The sequence below is a fragment of the Hirsutella rhossiliensis genome (genome assembly GCF_020360975.1).
Source record: "Hirsutella rhossiliensis strain HR02 chromosome Unknown scaffold00003, whole genome shotgun sequence".
Classification (NCBI taxonomy): domain Eukaryota; kingdom Fungi; phylum Ascomycota; class Sordariomycetes; order Hypocreales; family Ophiocordycipitaceae; genus Hirsutella; species Hirsutella rhossiliensis.
This window is the reverse complement of record NW_025408669.1, coordinates 3442010-3455273: the sequence shown is the minus strand read 5'-3', so window position 1 is coordinate 3455273 and position 13264 is coordinate 3442010. Positions and strand designations below refer to the sequence as shown.

At 58.7% G+C, this 13264-nt stretch overlaps 4 protein-coding genes across 4 annotated transcripts; 2 read left to right on the top strand and 2 right to left on the bottom strand.

Moving 5' to 3' along the window:
* Positions 1–260: 260 nt before the first annotated feature.
* On the top strand, positions 261–6149 carry HRG_03451 (anaphase-promoting complex subunit 1 domain-containing protein; the record flags this gene model as incomplete). Its single annotated transcript, XM_044861922.1, has 4 exons — positions 261–2529; positions 2848–3048; positions 3101–3561; positions 3615–6149. The coding sequence occupies 4 exons, from the start codon at positions 261–263 to the stop codon at positions 6147–6149; spliced, it is 5466 nt and encodes a 1821-aa protein (XP_044722948.1).
* Positions 6150–7000: 851 nt separating this feature from the next.
* Positions 7001–8390, bottom strand: HRG_03450 (PCI domain-containing protein; the record flags this gene model as incomplete). The annotated part of the gene is made up of 2 exons (XM_044861921.1): positions 7001–7915; positions 7986–8390. The coding sequence occupies 2 exons, from the start codon at positions 8388–8390 to the stop codon at positions 7001–7003; spliced, it is 1320 nt and encodes a 439-aa protein (XP_044722947.1).
* A 484-nt stretch (positions 8391–8874) lies between these two features.
* On the top strand, positions 8875–9414 carry HRG_03449 (mitochondrial large subunit ribosomal protein; the record flags this gene model as incomplete). Its single annotated transcript, XM_044861920.1, has 2 exons — positions 8875–9294; positions 9364–9414. 2 exons carry the CDS (start codon positions 8875–8877, stop codon positions 9412–9414), a joined length of 471 nt encoding a protein of 156 aa, XP_044722946.1.
* A 439-nt stretch (positions 9415–9853) lies between these two features.
* HRG_03448 (ARID/BRIGHT DNA binding domain-containing protein) lies at positions 9854–13036 on the bottom strand (the record flags this gene model as incomplete). Its single annotated transcript, XM_044861919.1, has 1 exon — positions 9854–13036. The coding sequence occupies one exon, from the start codon at positions 13034–13036 to the stop codon at positions 9854–9856; it is 3183 nt and encodes a 1060-aa protein (XP_044722945.1).
* Between the last annotated feature and the right edge of the window lie 228 nt (positions 13037–13264).

Below are 13264 nucleotides of genomic sequence, written 5' to 3'. Positions count from 1 at the left end.
CACTACGGCGATTTGAATAATTCCCATGCCGTACCTTCCAATCGAGACTCTCGCGCTCGACTTCACCTCCAACGACCGACCTTTCTTTGCACCTCCTTTCACGCCCTCTCGGCGGCAGCAGCTCGGCGACCGCGAAAGGCATGCCGTCTCGACACACGGTGCTGCAGCGTGCCCTCGTCGCGACGCGAGCCTCAATCGCATAGAGAGCCGCTCCTCAATTCACCCCCCGTGCAGCCTATGGAGCTCCTGCATCTTCAGCCATGGCGTCGGTCAAGTCCCTTGGGCTGCATCAGCCCTCCGGGCTTCGCTACGCAATCGACGAACAGCTCATCGACGCCGGCGCTCCAACTTCCTCCTACGCCTGGGACATCACAACGGACGACGGTGGCCAGGACCGCGTCGAAGACGAGCTGCTGACGACGCGCAACTGCGTCATTTGGTGCCGAGGCAGAATCTTCCGCAAGGCCTTCAAGTTCGACCTCGAAAAAGAGCCCGTTATCCACGCATTGCTCGCCTATTTCCCCAAGTCTGAAGATGCAAAGGCCGATCGCACCACCTTCAAGAACCCCGTCCCTGGCTCTCCAGCGCTGCAGAAGGCTCTCGTCGTCTTCCTCAAGACCCAGGCCCACATCTACTTCCTCTCCGGCACAAGCCATGTCGTCCACATGCCCTTCGAGGTCGAGTCCGCCTGCGCCGGTCCTGTGGGCGTCATCATCCAGCGAAGAGCAAAGACAGAAAATGTGGCCCCCGTCTCGCTCAAGTTTCCTCGCGTTCCGCCAAACTCCTTTGTCTCATCGCAGCTCACCGCTTTCAACTGCTCCCAGCAAACCGCCTTCTCGACCGAGGGCTTGGGGAATCCAAAGGCCCTCCATCTGAGCCTCAGATCTACCCTTGAAAACATGTGGGATGCGCCCATGGAGCAGGCCGAATCTCACTGGCCACGCCTCGTCTCCTTGACAGACCCTTTAGCAGACATCGGCCTCATCGTCACCGACTTGGACCCTCACAGCCACCGAGCAGCGCGGAAGGCCACGTCGAGGAAACCGCCCTTCCTCGACCCCGCCGAGGAGTTGCTCCACGTAGAGCGGATACGGCTGCCTGTCGCGGCTGCCCAGCATATGAAAGACCCCCTCATCCTGGGTGTCACTGTGAATCGCGAAAATAGCTCGTATACCGTGTGGCGACTCACGTACTTGAGCCACGAAGACCCCTTCGTAAGCCAGCACACCAAGACCAAAAACAGGGCCACGCGGCGCCGAAGCTCCATGCAGCCCGGCTTCGCCAGCGGCGCATCCACGCCCGTACAGCAAAACTTTCGCGAAAGTCTCGGGGCTCCCCTGCCAGGAAAGCGTCTACGCAGGAGCGACAAGTTTGAAAAGCCGTTGGACCTTGTTTCGTCCCTAGAGCAGCAGGACAATGACGGTTCTGCAGTCCCGCGAAGAAGTTCTCGCCGGTTAAGCTCAATGCTGGCTCGGGCGGACCTTTCGGCGTCTCACGAGCGGGCAGTCTTTACCGAGCAACCACTGGTGTCCAATAGCGGAACATCCAAACGTCATGACCATGGGCGCTCGAGCTCCAGCTTCCATCCTATCCATCCCAGCCTCGGCAGCTTGCTGGAGGCGCCTGTCGATGTTACTCTGGACGAGGGTCTTCACAACATGGGCCTCGACGATCACGACTTTGACGGGTTGCAGCATGAGATCCGGTTCACCAGAATCCATACAATCTCCTCGGACAACTCAAATGTCCGCTACTCCACGTCAGCGCAGCCCGCTCGGAGCCAGGCCAAAGTCTTCATTCTCACTGCGCCACCGTACGCCGCCGACGAGCAGCAACGTACGCAGCTTCTCGTTGGGATCCAAGATTCTCTCGAGAGGCGTCTCCATCTCATGACCATTCACGTCACATTGCAAGAGAAGTTTGGGCACGTCACAGCTTCCTTGGTGCCACGGGAGCAGTGGAAGGTGCATAATGTGGTTGACTCGTCGAAACTGGTCGATGACAATCTGTCCGTCATTCTGGTTCTCTCCGAATCCATGGACGGGCGCCACGAGCTGAGCACGCAGGCACCGTGGATCGAACTGACCAAGATTTCCTTGTCTCTCTTGTTCGTCGACGACACGAGGAGCTTACAGTTTCACGGTAGAGCGCGGGACCGAGACGTCAAGCAAAGGAAATCAGAAGTTATAGATGTCAGCAACGGCAGCGTTGTGGGCATCCGTTATCCCCGGCAGCGCGGTGTCGTCGATGTCCTGGATACAGAGGGGCGTCTTCACCAGCTGAGGATTCAACTGCAGCCCTCGTGTCCTCAGGTGCGTCGGGCTTTGGACATTTGCAAGAGCGTTCTACCGAACAATGGGGCAGGGCGCGTTCATGCCGGATGGCTGCATGTCATGCAGTGGCTGCAGGACAAAGGAGAGTCGGTTGCCAGCGTTGAGTGGTCTGCCTTTGCGACTATTCTTCTCGCCTCGTTTCTGAATCTGGGTCGACCCGAATCCAGGGCGTTCCAGACGGCACGCCTCCCGGTTCGTAAGAAAAGGCCGGCATCCGGTTCCTTTGGCTCAATTCGAGAATCTGAGAATTGGAAGGCGATGGAAATGGGAGAAACCGCAAACGCTCTGGGCTGCCCTGTCTGGATGATGAACAGGGGATGGCAATGGGCTCTTGATGAGGAAGCAGACGATGCTCCATTTTCGACGAGTGGCCAAACCTTTACTCCCAGGTTTCTATCCAGGCACATTAATCTTGCAAGAGAATTCTTGTCTTCGTCCTTGGGTGAAACGGCCATGGGGCTGTCGGGGTACATGCCCATGTCCCTTGGCAGAGACTCTGATAGCCGTCGCAAAGTGGCCGTTGATATTTTCATGGCTTTGCACCTGCTCCTCGAGGAACAGAAGCTCGACATAACAACACCTGAATACGTGGCCCTTGGGAGGGTCGATCTGAGAGTTTTGCTATGTCAGATAGCCAGGTGGCTGAAGTGGCATGACTTCTCCTCGATATATGAGCTGGGCATCCAGGAAGACGTTGATCCTCGCCATGACACGGGTAAGCAGATGCTCTCAACATTGTTTGCGGTAAATGTCTCACAGTCTGTCAGAGCTTAACCTGAAGTCACCGATTCCTCAGCCGCCAGTGAGGCCCGATGTTTTCGAATGGATCCAATCTCGGTTCATCGGCCTTCGTGGACAGCCGTGTCTCACGCCGGCGGACATCTACTACGCCAGCTCACGACAACCCGAGGCCAGCAAGTTGGAGGACCAGCGCTGGGATACAATCACTCCCCGAACTCTCATGTTCAAGCGCTTCTTCAAGCTTGTGAGACAAAGGACAACTGCGGTGCAGATGGTAGAGGCGATGAGAGATTGTGGGTTCAACAGACACGTTCTCGAGACGCTACCAGAAGCCATCTCGGCGCCCTTGCAGGATGCGATCTCTCTGTGCCAACCCCATCCGCCATCCGAGTGGACAAACGACTTGTTGGACTTGGTGAAGCGAAGCGACATCAGTCTCATTCTGGTTCCTAAGAAACGACCTCGAATTCCCGCGTCCAGCATCCTGGTAAGCAATGCCGGTCGTATGTTGCTGAAAGAGACTAAAGGTGCAAAACACAGGCTCCCACCCATACTGCAACATGGGACTTCCGACTTCTCTGCCAAAGCGTTGAAGAGACGAACAATATTGGCTATGACGAAGGGGAAGGCACAGAGCGCCAGGCTGTCATAAGAGCCTTGTTCAAAGATGATCGCCGTCTCAACGAGGCGCAAGATCTCTTGTCGACTCACAAAGCGAGACTTGTCCGTTTGGAACCCAACCCGAGCTGGCCGGAAAGCGAATATCTAGAGAAGCAAAAGGAGCTTGTCTCGCGAATTGCTACCGGCACGTTGGCCATCCCGGCTGGCCGGGCGTTGCTATACTACAGTTTACGATACCCTCTTATTACCCAAAAGTTCCACATCGGGGGCTTCAACCTGAATTGCGTGGTCAAACCGGCTAACGTTACGGTTGGCGTCGACAAAGCTTTGTTCACGGAGGAAAAGGTTTGCTGGGGGTTTTTCCATCAAGGAGTTGCGGCCGGCTTGGCCATTTCGCCTCAAGCAAAGGGCATCGACACGTCGTGGATTCTTTACAATAAGCCTGGACAGGAGCTGAGCAATCGACATGCCGGCTTCCTCCTTGCTCTTGGTCTCAACGGCCACCTGAAGGGCGTCGCAAAATGGGTTGCCTTCAAATACCTCACGCCAAAACACACCATGACTTCGGTGGGATTGCTTCTGGGACTGGCTGCCTCATACATGGGCACCATGGACTCGCTCATCACCCGCCTTCTCTCCGTTCATGCTACACGCATGCTGCCCCGTGGCGCTGCCGAGTTGAACCTGTCGCCGCTCACGCAGACCTCGGGCATCATGGGCATCGGGCTGCTATACTGCAATAGTCAGCATCGGCGCATGAGCGAAATCATGCTCTCGGAAATCGAGCAGGTGGACGAGGAGGACGAGGAAGAGCCGCTTCGTAGTGAATGCTACAGACTCGCCGCTGGATTCGCCCTGGGGTTCATCAACCTTGGCAAAGGAAATGATCTCAAGGGCCTGCACGACATGCAGCTCACAGAGAAGCTGCTTGCCCACGCTACCGCGACGAAGAACGTTGAGATAGTCCACATCCTCGATCGTGCCGCAGCAGGTGCGGTCATGGCCATTGCTCTTATATTCATGAAGTCTGAGGACCAGATCGTGGCTCGGAAAATCGACGTCCCCGACTCGGTTCTCCAGTTCGACTATGTCCGGCCTGACATTCTACTTCTCCGGACCGTCACCAAGCACCTCATACTCTGGTCCAAGGTTGAACCCTCTTTTGCCTGGATTCGTGACAACCTCCCGGCACCATATCGCGCCGGACACAGGCTGTTGGGTGTCACAAAGCTGCGGTCGACAGATCTTCCATTCTTCAGCATTGTCACGGGACTCTGTTTCGCCATTGCGTTGCGGTTCTCGGGGAGTGCGTCGACAAGGGTTAGGGACATACTCCTGCACTACCTGGATCAGTTCATGCACATTTCTAGCATCGCGCAGTCGCCAAGGGCGGATCCGGATGCCGGCCCCTTGTACGACGAAGAATTGGCGCGGTCAAACGCCAGGATGTGTCAGGACATTCTTGCCATCTCGTGCTCCATAGTCATGGCCGGTACTGGCGACATTCCCATTCTTCGCCGCCTGCGGGCCCTCCACGGCCGAGACGACCCCGATACGCCCTACGGATCTCATTTGGCTGCCCACCTGGCCGTGGGCGCCCTTTTCCTGGGCTGCGGTACTACGACGTTTGGGACCAACAACATGGCCACTGCAGCTCTACTTGTGGCATTCTACCCTGTCTTTCCCACCAGCGTCATGGACAACCGATCTCATCTGCAAGCGTTCCGCTACTTTTGGGTCTTGGCCACAGAACAGCGTTGTTTAGTCGCCAAGGACGTCCTCACCGGCCAGCCAGTCTCCGTCTCTGTGCAGATCAAGATGAAATCCGACATGTCCACGGAATCTACTCTGAACAGAACGACACCGTGTCTCCTGCCACCGCTCGACCAGATCGCCAGTCTGTCCACTGGCTGTGGGCCGCAGTATTGGGATGTTGAACTCGACCTCTCCAACGACGCCCTCAGGACGGCGTTTGCTGAGACACTTAGCCTCTACCTCCGACGACGACCGCCACGCGAGGGACCTTTTCCGTCGACTCTCCGAGCACTCGGCAGGGATAGTAAGGAGAAGAACCCGCTCGAATGGGTTTTCGGCCTCGACGGCCTTTCCGGTATCACATACGCCGAGAAGGTCGATTTGCTGGAAAGCGCCGAGCGGGAGCCCGACGCCGGCTCCGCTCTCGACGCCCGCCTGGAGCTCGAGCGAGGCATCCTCGATGGTGGCGACCGGGAACGGTTGGAGGGCGCCCGTTTGCTCTTCGAGTGGGGCGCAGTCCGCGAGCGACGTCTCCTCGAGCTTGCCCTCGCAGACGACAGCCAGGCCACGGTCAAAGCCGAGGCGCACGACGAGGGAGTACGGAGCGGGGACGTGTGGTGGATGCGCGACGGGGCCATTGAGAGTCTCCAGGGCCAGGTGTGGCTCGCAGCGCGCGACGGCCGCGAGCCAGAGCCTTAGATGGGCGGCAGGCGGCGCGGCGACGCAGGCGCGATGGGCAAGGGGCATATGGCGATGCGCTTGCTCAGTGGGAGACCTGTGGGCAAGGCGTAGTGAGGCTGGAGTGCCTGTGCCCGACGATTCACGAGGACACGACGTATGTAGACGGGGGGCGTTACATTTATCGAGACAGGCCGGCAAGGGGAAAGACGCCGACGCCGCTAGGCAGGAGCCTTGTATAATTCGTCTGCCAGGTATCATCAAGGTCCGCCATGAGAGCCGTCATGACCTGCAGTGCGCAAGCTCTTGAGCGACCGTGCGCAAGTCTCTGAGCATTGAGATTCCGAGATAGAGTCACATTGTATTTGTTCGTCTGGGGCTCTCTACCGAGCCACGCGCGGAGCAAAAAAAGCATGTCCCCGACTCCCTCCCTTTCGCTTTTTCGCCCCCTGCCCCCCCGTGCCTCTCCTCCCGCATGTCCGAACATGTAAAACGCCATGCAATGCAAACCGCATCACCAGAGCCGGGGGGGCAAGGAGGAGGAAGACGAAAATTGTAAAGCAAAACATTTCAGCTCGAACACATGATAGTGGCAGCGTGGTTGCGAACTTCGCTTTGTCCATAAAACCACGCTGTCCGCCGCCAATATCGCTTTCTGACGGACTTGCACAAGTCGCCATCCTCGTCTCTCTATCCTTGGAAAAAAAGGGGGGACTGGGATTGGGTGTCGTTGAGCTCCCCAGATAGCTCGTCCTCATCCCCCCACCCGCGTGTCCCTCTTGGCGACCAGGTCAGCTTGTTCTCATTTTTGTGGCCCCTCGTCAGATGGAGCTCCGGTCGTGGTACTGCCTCTCTCCTTTTCGCCCAGCTTCTTATTTTGACACAGCGGCGTTGAGGACCTGAGTCCTGAAGAAGCCGCCCTTTGTCTTCTCAATCACCTGCTGGTAGACGTTGTTGGGGGGGTGGTTCATGATGACGGTGCCGTCCTTGCTGTCAATCTTTGCGTCGAGCCGCGTCTCACGGATCAGGTTGACGATCCACTTCTCGCCCTCGTCGGGGTTGAGGCCCAGCTTGCCGCTCAGGTCACGGATGTTCATCCGGCTGAAGATCTTGCAGTAGCTCTCGCAGATGAGGTGGCGGGCGGCGCCGACAAACGCGTCGGCCGACGACGCGAGGAAGAAGTCGGCGCGGCAGACCTCCTCGGCCATGCGGAGGGCGTCGCGCGCGGCGTCAAAGTCGTGCGCAATGTACAGGGCGTGGATGAACTGGGTGACGGGGTCCGAGTACTCATAGGCCTCCTGGCGGACGTACCGCACAATGTCCTTGAGCTGCTTCTGCTGGATGGAGCTGTTGCGGGCGCGCGTGCGGCCGGTGATGACGGCGGCAATCAGGTGCCGCAGGATCCAGGGGCAGGACGTCTGGATGGTGTTGATGAAGGCGGCGGAGAAGAACATGTCGAGAATGGGTTCCCTGGCGCCGTCAAAGTTGAAGAGGGGGAAGAGGGACCAGTGCACCAGCATGGTGCGGTGGTCGAGCTGGGCGCGGGGGTTGCTGAAAAGCTTGGTATCGATGTTCTCCCTGACGTTCTTCAGTTCGTCAACGGCAGATTCCCAGTTGGTGGACAGGATCTCGGATGCGAGCTTCCCCCAAGTCGACGCCGAGACCTTATCGTTGTCGGTCGAGAGGACTCGGAACTGGTACAGCATGTCGGCGGCCGGGCCATACTGGCCGCAGCGGAACTGGAACTGGCCAAAGTCGTAGAGCGCGTTGACCATCTCCATCGTAACCTGTGCGAATGCCATTTGTCAGTTCACTAATGCCGAAGCGCCGGGCTGGCAGGGGGGGGGCTCGTCTAACCCCGTGCTGGTTCTTGAGAAACTCCAAGTTGGCGACCTTGTCGCTCCTGAGGCCGTTGACGACGTCGTCCTGCGTCAAGAGATCGGCAATCTTGGCCGTCGCCTGCTCGTACTTCTCCAGCTGCGACAGCACCTCTTGCCGCTTCTTGGTGTACTCGGCCGGGGGGTCCGCCACGCCGTGAAGGTCGCAGTACAGCGTCGCCACGTAGTCGGTCATGTTGGTGTCCTCCAGCAGCTTGATTTTGCCCGACAGGATCTGCTTGGCCAGTTCGTCGTCGCCCTTCTCCTCGGCCTGGTCGCCCTCGAACTGGATCAGGGGGAACAGCAAATGCCTGCTCAGATGCGGCGCCAACAGCGGCATGATGGACGAGCCGCCGGCCGAGACCGCCTTGAGAACGTCCTCCATGTTGAGCTTTCCGACTGAGAAATTGATACGGTTCGGCGAAGGGAAAGTGGAGGAGCTGGGGGACGTTTTCGCTGTTCGCAGGGGTTGTAGATGCGCAACTGCGGCCGTCGTCGTCGTCGTCGTCCGTCGTCGGGGGAGGAGTGGTGCCTTTTTTTTCAGGTGAATTTCGCGAATATCCAACGTGGTGTGGGGGCTTGGCGATACTCCGTGGTTTTGCCGCCAATGGGCCCACGTCAGTCATGTGATCCAAGCTTGCTTCGAGAAAGCTTCCGCATCCATCGTGACCAACGGCATTGGCCTCGACGAACCAAGGCGTTATCTTGGATTTTCCCCCTTCGCGGATAATTCTCGACTTCGAGTCCCTTTCTTCATTAATCCGCGCCTGCGACTGCGAACTCGACTCGCGGCGATTGCCCCAGGCGGGCTCTAACTTAGCAGGCCTTCTTTCCAGTTTCCCCGACCCCGGCCTCGCCTCGTTCTCGCCATGAGCCGATTTCTCACACGAGCCCTGTTCCACGGGCGCGTCGCAATATCTCCTGCTGCCACCGCCATCCCGCTATTTTCCCCGCGCGCTCTCCTCCCCCAGCTCCAAGCCTCCCTCTTCTCCACGCATGTACCCCAACCCGCCAGCCCCAGAGAGAAAGGCCCGAAGCTTCGAACTCCCACCCCTCCACCTTCAAAGAGCCAGGAGGAGCTCGCTCAGATGCCATACCTTGTTCGCCGTACACCTTCCGCCCAGCTGCCCGTGTACCGACGAACAAAGTCTGGCGGGACTCTAAGAGAGACTCACGTCAAGAAGGTCGAAGGTGATCGGAAGAAACTGGCCCAAGAACTTGGCGGGGCTTTGAGTCTCGATCAGAAGGACGTCAGGGTCAATCCCACAACAAATCACATAGAGATGAAGGTAAGCTTAACTGCCCAGCTCCTTATTTTTGACTCGTGCGTCCCTGATCAGCTCACCAGGGGAACTTAGGGCCACGTTCTCGAGGAAGTCAAAGCGTACTTGCTCAAGTTGGGGTTTTGAACATCGAGCCACGGGAATGCAACCCAAACGTATCATCGGAGGGCTTCTCGGCCTGTGGGTACGAGTCTACTCACAAGCCGCACTTCCCGAATGCCAACCAAATGTACATTAGGACAATTGAGTACTAGAGCCATCCATTGACCGTGGTATCAGTACTCCGTATATCTCGCCTCCCTACACCTATGTACACCGACACGTACGCCTTGGACAACAGTCCCTAAGCATGTCCAACTCTCCAAGCCGGGTCGGACTCCCCATGCAAATCTAGCTATACGCCGACATTCGATGTGCCATGACCCAGAAGAAAAGGACTAGTAAGAACAAAGAGGCGAGTGGTGGCGCCGCCTGCACGCTTCAAGTTTGGTCACCAGTGTTATATCCAGAAGAAAAGGTGGCCTAGGCCAGCAACCCAAGTGACGCCAGCTGCGGTTGTGCAGGTCTAGCAGTTGTTGAAGATGGACGTCAGCTGCAGGAGCATCCCTTCTTTTGTCCATTCGGGAGACTGCATCGTCAACGCTTGCATGAGCAGTTGTGTCTGCGGCAGCAGATCCGCAGGAACTGCGCACACTGGGCTGTTCGGGTCCCCTGCCTTCTCAATCAGTCGCTTGAGCAGCGCGACCGAGACCACGACGATGTAGAGAAGCTCGGGGTCTCTCCTGGGAGCGATCCGGCTTGGTGCCCGGTGGGCCAGCTGCGGCTTCTCGTACAAGACACTCAACTCCTGGACAAGCCGGTACAAGTTCTGGGCAAGGCTGTGGCCAGATGCGAGCCAGGACCTTGCCAACCCAGACTCGGAACCTGGTGCCAAGGATGCGAGGATCTCGGCGGCCAAGAGTCCCTGCATCAGGAATGGTTTTCGAGATTCGGTGAGTGAGGGCAGAGCCGCCGGTCGGCTCTGCTCCTTGGTCTTTTCCGGCACGGGCGAGACGACCAAAGCAAAGGTGCGAGTCAGCAAGTCGTAGCCCGCCGAGCCGTTGACGTCGGCGGCGAATAGCGACTTGTAGAAGCCCCGGTTCGGTTCGTCTCGGGCGAGGAGCTTGGCGAGCGCATCGACCGCGTGAGGGGTATATGGGTGAAGGGTCGGTTCGTAAGGTGGAAAGAAGAGGGTATCGTCGCACACGGTGGGGCCAGGCGTCGGGGCAAAGGCCAGCAAAAACTGCAGCAAGCACAGCGCCTGTTCTCGCCCGGGCAGCTCCACAGAGCCCGCGATGTTGGACAAGAGAATCACAATGTCCTTCATGAAATCCAGCGTGTTATTATGCGTGCGGAGCAGCATGGTACGCGTCCCAAGGTACCGAATGACGACAGAGATCATTTTGATGACGGACTCGTCCGAGAGGAAATTGTGGTTGTCGTTCTGCTCGCCCGGGAAGGAGAAGTTTCGCAGAATGGTCGTGATGCATATCAGCCTGTCCACGGCACGATCCAAGTCGTATTCGGTGGTGCCAAAGACGGGCATGTCCTTGATCGCCCACCTCTCCAGTCGACAAGCTCGTACGACGTCTTCGTAGGGATTGAGGAGAATCTCGTCGGACACCTCGACCGTATGCTCGGCCAGCATGTCGACCTGTTCCTCGGCGCAGTCGACGAGAGCGTCGATCAAGTCGTCGCAATACCGCAGCTGCATGAAATGCATCGGGCTTGGCGATGCCGCCACCATGGCCAAGGTGTCCAGGGCAAGGCGAACTTCTCCGTGGATGCCGCTCTGAAGGCTTCGCGTCAGGGCATGGATGTCAATGTTGCCGAGATCGTGCACTGTCGGGGCGGATGGGTTCCACTTGTCCAGTTCGGCCCCCAACAAATTTGCGGCGTGAAGGTCGATGCCGCCGTAGGTCGAAAGCTCGCGCGCGCAGGGATTATATTCATCGGACTTTTGCGGCATTCGTGTCATCGCTTGTTCGAGGCCGGTGGCGGAGGGAGGGGCGGATTGCCGGTCGTCGCCCTGGGTCATGGACAAGCTCGTAGACCGGTGATGCGCTGGGGACTGTACCGAGAACTCGCCGACCGCAGAGGGATCCATCCCGCGAGACAGGCTGTTCCTGGTATGAGCGGGAGCGGCGCCAGACTGCTGCGGTTGCTGGGGATGAGGCACAGAGAATCCATTGATAGGAGGCTGGTCGGGTTTCGCGGGCGTGTGCTGTTGCGCTTGGGGGGGCTGCCCGGGTTGCATCTGTCCCTGATTCATCTGCTGTCCCGGTTGCAGCTGCTTCTGCGGCGTGCCTTGGCCTGCCATGCTTGCATTTTGCTGCATCATCCTTTGCTTCTGCTGCGCCATCCAGACCTCCTCAAACTTTGACAGGTTTCGCTCGTATACTTGTTTCAACGTCGGTGGGACTGTCGGAGCCTGCGCGGGAAGACCCAAGGCCTGGGCTATGTGAACCCATCCGTTTGCTGCCGTGACCGCCTTGTAGCCCCCCTTGGATTGGACGGCTTGGAAGAGCATGACGAGGTGTACCGGCCGGTCGCCGACAATCGGATTAGGATCTAGCGGTAGCCCCTTGGCATTCATGAGCGCGGTCAGGTGCTTCATAAACTGTTCCGGGTTAATGTTGGTCATCGGACGTGGCTGCGGCCGCATACCGCCCGGAGGCATCTGGCCGTTTGGCATGCCGGGCATCTGCTGCTTCTGCATCGCCCCACGCCCCATGCCCTGGGCTTGCATTTGCGCCTGCATCTGCATGTTTCCCTGTAGCTGCTGCTGGAGCCTCATCTGGTAGGCGGCCATCTTCTGCTGTTCCGTCATGTTGGGCGGCCGTTGCTGGTGCTGTTGAGGTTGGCCCTGCTGCTGCGGTTGACCCGGCTGAGAATGCTGTTGCTGTTGCTGCTGCATCTGCTGCATTTGTTGGTACATATGGGGCGGCATCTGGCCCATCTGTTGTGGCATCATCTGCCCGCCGGCCATCGCATTCGGATTGGGCGAGGGACGAGGGTTCGAGGGCGACGGCGCAAACCCGGCACCGTACCCGGGGGGCATGTTTTGCATGTACGTGTTCGGTTGGGGCGTGCCATGCTCCGAGGGCACGGGTGACGTCTGCGACCCACCGCCAAATTGCTGGGCGCCGGGCGAAAAGGGATGAGGCGAGGCCGTGGCTACTCGCTGGGGCACGCTGCCCGGTCGCATCTGGTTGCTCATGATGGGCGACGGGCTGGCGTTGGCGGAGCCATTCGGCTGGAGGTGCGGGAATTGGCCGGGGTTCTGCTGTGGTGGGATGGAGCCGCCGGGCTGGAAGCCTGCGTAGTTTTGTTGTTGGGGCGTTTCGGAGCGCGACGGCGGCTGCATGCCGGGATTCTGTCGCGGAGAGCCGGTGATGCTCTCATCGCGCGGGCGTGGACGTTTTGATGGAATAACGGAATTAGTCTGGTAGACGAGGTTGGGGGTCTGGCTCTGGGACTGGTTCTGGTTCTGGTAGGCGGTCGGCGAGGCATGGCGCATGGGGCCATTTTGCATGGCGGCCATCTGCTGCTGTTGCTGTGGATTCGAAAACTGGCCAGGGTTGAACTGGGCCGAGTTGGACATGAAGGCGGACGGATCCATCATGGCACCGGCGGCGTTTGGGTCGTTCAAGTGCGGGAAGCCGTTGCCATTGTGGTTGGGGACGGCGTCGTTTGTCCAGGCGCTCATGGCGTCGAGCCCGACAGGCTGTGCGCGACGGCGTCAGCAATCAGCAGGCACGCAACCGGCGTCTCATTGAAGGGCGCAAGGATGCAAGGAAAATGGGGCCGTGGCACGGCACGCGAGGGTGGTGATGGTCGAGTCGCGTCGCGGGTTGGTGGAGGAGTGAATGTGTGAGCGAGCGTGTGTGCGTGTGTGCGTGGGTGGGCGGGCGTGGGCGGTGGGAAAACGGGAGAG